Source organism: Emys orbicularis, chromosome 1, assembly GCF_028017835.1.
Source record: "Emys orbicularis isolate rEmyOrb1 chromosome 1, rEmyOrb1.hap1, whole genome shotgun sequence".
NCBI lineage: Eukaryota > Metazoa > Chordata > Testudines > Emydidae > Emys > Emys orbicularis.
In genome coordinates this window covers 365,688,019-365,692,376 of record NC_088683.1, presented here as the reverse complement: position 1 = coordinate 365,692,376, position 4,358 = coordinate 365,688,019, and the positions used below count along the sequence as shown (strand labels likewise).

At 51.1% G+C, this 4,358-nt stretch overlaps 1 protein-coding gene across 1 annotated transcript; it reads right to left on the bottom strand.

Moving 5' to 3' along the window:
- Positions 1 to 3,006: 3,006 nt before the first annotated feature.
- LOC135882346 (olfactory receptor 51G2-like) lies at positions 3,007 to 3,942 on the bottom strand. The gene has a single exon (XM_065409243.1). The coding sequence runs from the start codon at positions 3,940 to 3,942 to the stop codon at positions 3,007 to 3,009; it is 936 nt and encodes a 311-aa protein (XP_065265315.1).
- Between the last annotated feature and the right edge of the window lie 416 nt (positions 3,943 to 4,358).

Here is a 4,358-nt window from a genome sequence, read left to right as displayed (position 1 = left end):
AAGAGGAGGAGAAGGCAGGAGCGTAGCTAGGGGGGGAGCAGGGGGAGCAGCCGCTCCCTCACTGAGCACATTCTCCAAAAGTGGCGCCTTGGGCGTCCACTCCGTGGGTGCCCCGGTCCCCCCCCCCGCCCAGCTCACCTCCGCCTCCACTCCGCCTCCTCCCCTGAGCGCGCCCCCGCGTTCTGCTTCTCCCCCTGGAGTAAAGTGCTAGAGAAGGCTTTCCATTTATCCACATATTTACAGAAAAGTAGTCTAGATCTGGTAACAGCTTCTCATTCGATTCAGATTTTTGAAAATGATATGAAAAACATTCAAAGTGAACTTGAATCTGAATTCAAACAGATTGAGAATGAAGCAACTGAGTTGGCTCGAAAATGTGATATTACTACGGAATATAAGCAGCACAGAATACGTCAGAGAAAAAGATTCCATGATGAAATTGCAGAGGATAAAGAAGGAATATTTGATGCCTGGGAGAAATTTATAGTTGAATCCTACTTAGTGTCCTTAGATTCTGTTATAAATAGCACGAGTAAAAGATTCGAGCATTTTAAAAATGTGGCTGCCAAATTTAGTGGTTTAGATCCAATGCATTTTGACAACGCGGATAATGTAAACAAATTAGAATTTTTGGCAGACATGTACTCAGATGTGATCGACAGTCAAACTGAAATTGTGGAAGTGTTTCTTTCATTTAAAGACATGTACAAAGAGATAATGAGCACTAGCGGTAGGGTAAAGTCAAGTGTCGACAAGAAACTCACCATCCACACTGTACTGAAATTCATGATTGCCAATGATATGTCTTCCATTTATCCTAACCTTTCGAGATTGTACCACCTTTTTCTGACCTTGCCAATAAGTAGCGCAGTTGCGGAACGATCCTTTAGCGGACTCAAACTTATAAAGTCCTACCTGCGCTCTACAATGGGTGAAGATAGATTGTCTGGGTTAGCTTTGCTCTCCATTGAAAGACAATTGGCTACTGAAGTAGATTATAATAAAGTAATAGATAACTTTGCTAGAATGAAGCTTAGACAAAAGAGGCTGTTATAGTTGCTTCAGAGATTATCATATTGTTTTGATCTTATCTTTGAAATGTAAAATAAGTAAATAACACGTGTTTTTATTATGTTTTGATTTTATATACAATAGAAATAATGTCATACTGTTAAACTGTTTTTATATTTTAAATGCAAAATAACACACATACTTGTAAAACAATATCATTCTTGTGTTTTTATTTTAAGTACAAAATAAATATGTATAACAAATTTAAAAGTATGTAATTAGTAATCTGATATGTCAGGTGGCACCTTTTTTTATGTGTTTGCTCCCCCTGATGTTAGAACCTGGATAGGCCGCTGGGAGAAGGGGGTGGGGTTTGGGGGAAGGGATGGGCAGAGGGAGTGGCCTGGGGGGAAAAAGAATAGCAGGGGCTGCATCAATGTGGAGACGTGGCTCCTGTATATGTTCTACTTTTGCCTTTGGAAAAGGTGGTCACCCTACACTGAATGGGCTGGCTGGGAGAGAAGCTAGCCGTGCCTGTGATGGGGAGCGGATTCCCTTTTCCAAACCTTTGCATTGCTAGGGCAGCACAAACAGAGGGAGGAGGAGGGAATCTGGGCCTGAGTCTCTTGATGGGACTCCTGTGTGTCAGACCCTCACTCACACACGCAGCTCTGCTCTGCCTCAGTGAGGAGTGGGCTCAGCAGGTGTTCGGTGTACAGAGCCATCAGTGGGGGCGTGAAGACGTACTGCCTGCATGGCTTCCCCTGGGGCTCCTACATTAATCATGTCTCTGACACGGCTCAGTCACAAGCATCTGGCTGAGGGCGTAGGGGAAGGGTGGGTGTCTGTATCCCTTGAACAGCCCCTGTCCACAGTTACTGCAACCCCCATGGATCACATAGCACCCAGAGCGCTCAGGAAGAAGCAGGACTGTGACTGCAGAACAGCTCTGCAGCTTTCTTCATGGCCTATGGATGTTTAAGCAGAGACAGGACGGTGTGACAGGCCAGGTGTCATGGGAAACAGCATCCAAACCCCTTCACTTTCTTGAGTGTATAGGCAGTAATTCTGAGGTCGAAGCAGCCACCAATACAGCTGTTTATGCACCAATATCCCACCGGTCCCCTGGCTCTCCACGAACACAGTCACTTTGTAAATGCTGCTGCCTGCCTTGGTCTCCTTCCCCCAGTGCCCTGTCCTCTCTCACCAGCCCCTCTCCCATTGCTCCAGGCCTTAGATCCCGTCTCAACCTCTCTCTATAGAGTGGAGATGAGTAGCTCATCTTGTCTCAGATGTAAAGGACCAGCATGGAATAAGTGTCCGTGTCCCATGTTTTTCATCTCCTGTGTCGCCAGCACTGGAGCCGGGTGATGAACTGCAGGGCCGGCTCCAGGCACCAGCCCACCAAGCTTGTGCTTGGGGCGGCACCTGGAGGGGGGCGGCGCGGCGCTCCGGCCGCCGGGGAGAGCGGGGCCACAGCCGGGCTCGCCGCCCTCCCCCCGGCGCTCTGGCCGCCCTCCCCCCCGCACCCTCCCCCCGGCCGCCGGGGGGAGAGCCGAGCCCCAGCCGGGGCTCGCCGCCCTCTCACCGCCCTGCCCCCTGCGCTCTGGCCGCCGGGGGGAGAGCCGAGCCGCAGCCGGGGCTCGCTGCCCTCTCGCCGCCCTGCCCCCGGCGCTCTGGCCGCCGGGGGGAGAGCGAAGCCCCGGCCGGGGCTTGCCGCCCTCTCGCCGCCCTGCCCCCAGCGCTCTGGCCGCCGGGGGGAGAGCCGAGCCCCCGCCGGGGCTCGCTGCCCTCCTCCCAGGGCTCCGGCCGCCCTCCCCCCGGGCGCCCTGCCCCCGGCCACCGGGGGGAGAGCGGAGCCCCCGCTGGGGCTCGCCGCCCACCCCCCGGGGCTCCGGCTGCCCTCCCCCTCCCCCCCCACGGGGGGGGGGCGGCCGGAGGCTTTTTTGCCTGGGGTGGCAAAAAAGCCAGAGCCGGCCCTGATGAACTGAACCTTCATTTGATGAACACCCTGATTATCCTCGCACGAAGGTGTTTGTTTTTCATGCTGTACACGACTGGGTTCATCAGGGGCGGGACCAGCAGGTAGACGTAGCCCAGGAGAATCGGAAGCAAGTGAGAAGAGCTATTCCCAAATCTGTGTATCACAGTCAAGCTTATCTCTGGTGTATAGAAGAGCAGGACAACACAGAGGTGGGAGACACAGGTGTTCAGGGCCCTGAGGCACTCCGCGGGAGATGTGATGCTCAGGACTGTTTTGATGATCATCACATAAGAGAGGAAGATGAGCAGCGAGTCCAACCCATTAATTAAGAGTGAACCAGACAAGCCATAGATGTTGTTGACTGTGATGTCTGAACAAGCCAGCTTCATGATGTCCTGGTGCAGGCAGTAGGAATGGGACAGGATATTGGCTTGGCAGTATCGGAATCGTTTCAGGAGAAGGGGGAGTGGGATTATTACAGCTACTCCTCTTAGCACACACACCAGTCCCATCTTGGCTATTCTCGGCAGGGTTAAGATGGAAGCATATCTCAGTGGGTTACAGATTGCGACAAAGCGGTCAAAGGCCATCAACAAGAGCACGGAGGATTCAATGCATTGAAGCGAGTGAATGAAGAACAGCTGGGCTAAACAGGCATCGAAGCTGATTTCCCTAGAGTTAAACAAGAATATGCCCAGTATTGTCGGCATGGTGGCTATCGATAAGCCAAGGTCTGTGACGGCCAACATGGAAAGGAAAATGTACATGGGCTCATGGAGGCTTGGATCTGTTTTTATAATGAACAGAATGACTGAATTTCCTACTATCGAAATGACATACATTAAGCAGAAGGGGATAGAGATCCAGAGATGGACGTCTTCCTGCCCAGGTATCCCGGTGAGAAGGAACACAGCAGAATTTAATTTGGTGTCATTGGCAGGTGACATAATGTACTGGGCAGGTCCGAGGAGTTTTGAACTTTAGTTTCTGAAAGGAGAAAGAACAGGAGACTGGATGATATTTAACGAGACATCTTTCTGCTCTGAGTGCAAGTCTAGAGACTCCCAGGAGCTCAAGGAAGATCAGCAAAAACATAGTCTTGGATCCACTGTGAGGAAGATAGGCACTGCCAGACTGGATCAGACCTGCAGTCCATTTAGCTCAGTATCCAGTGACCAGTTCTAGGTGCTTCAGAGGAAGGTGGAAGAAACCCTGCACTAGGCAGCTATGAGATAACCTGCTCCTAGGGAAAGTTTCCCCCTGACACCCACTAGTTAGACGTATTTTGTGCTGTAAATCAGAAAGGTTTAGAGCCCTTCCAAGACTTTTTAAAAGAAACCCTTACAACTGTAATTGGATTTAC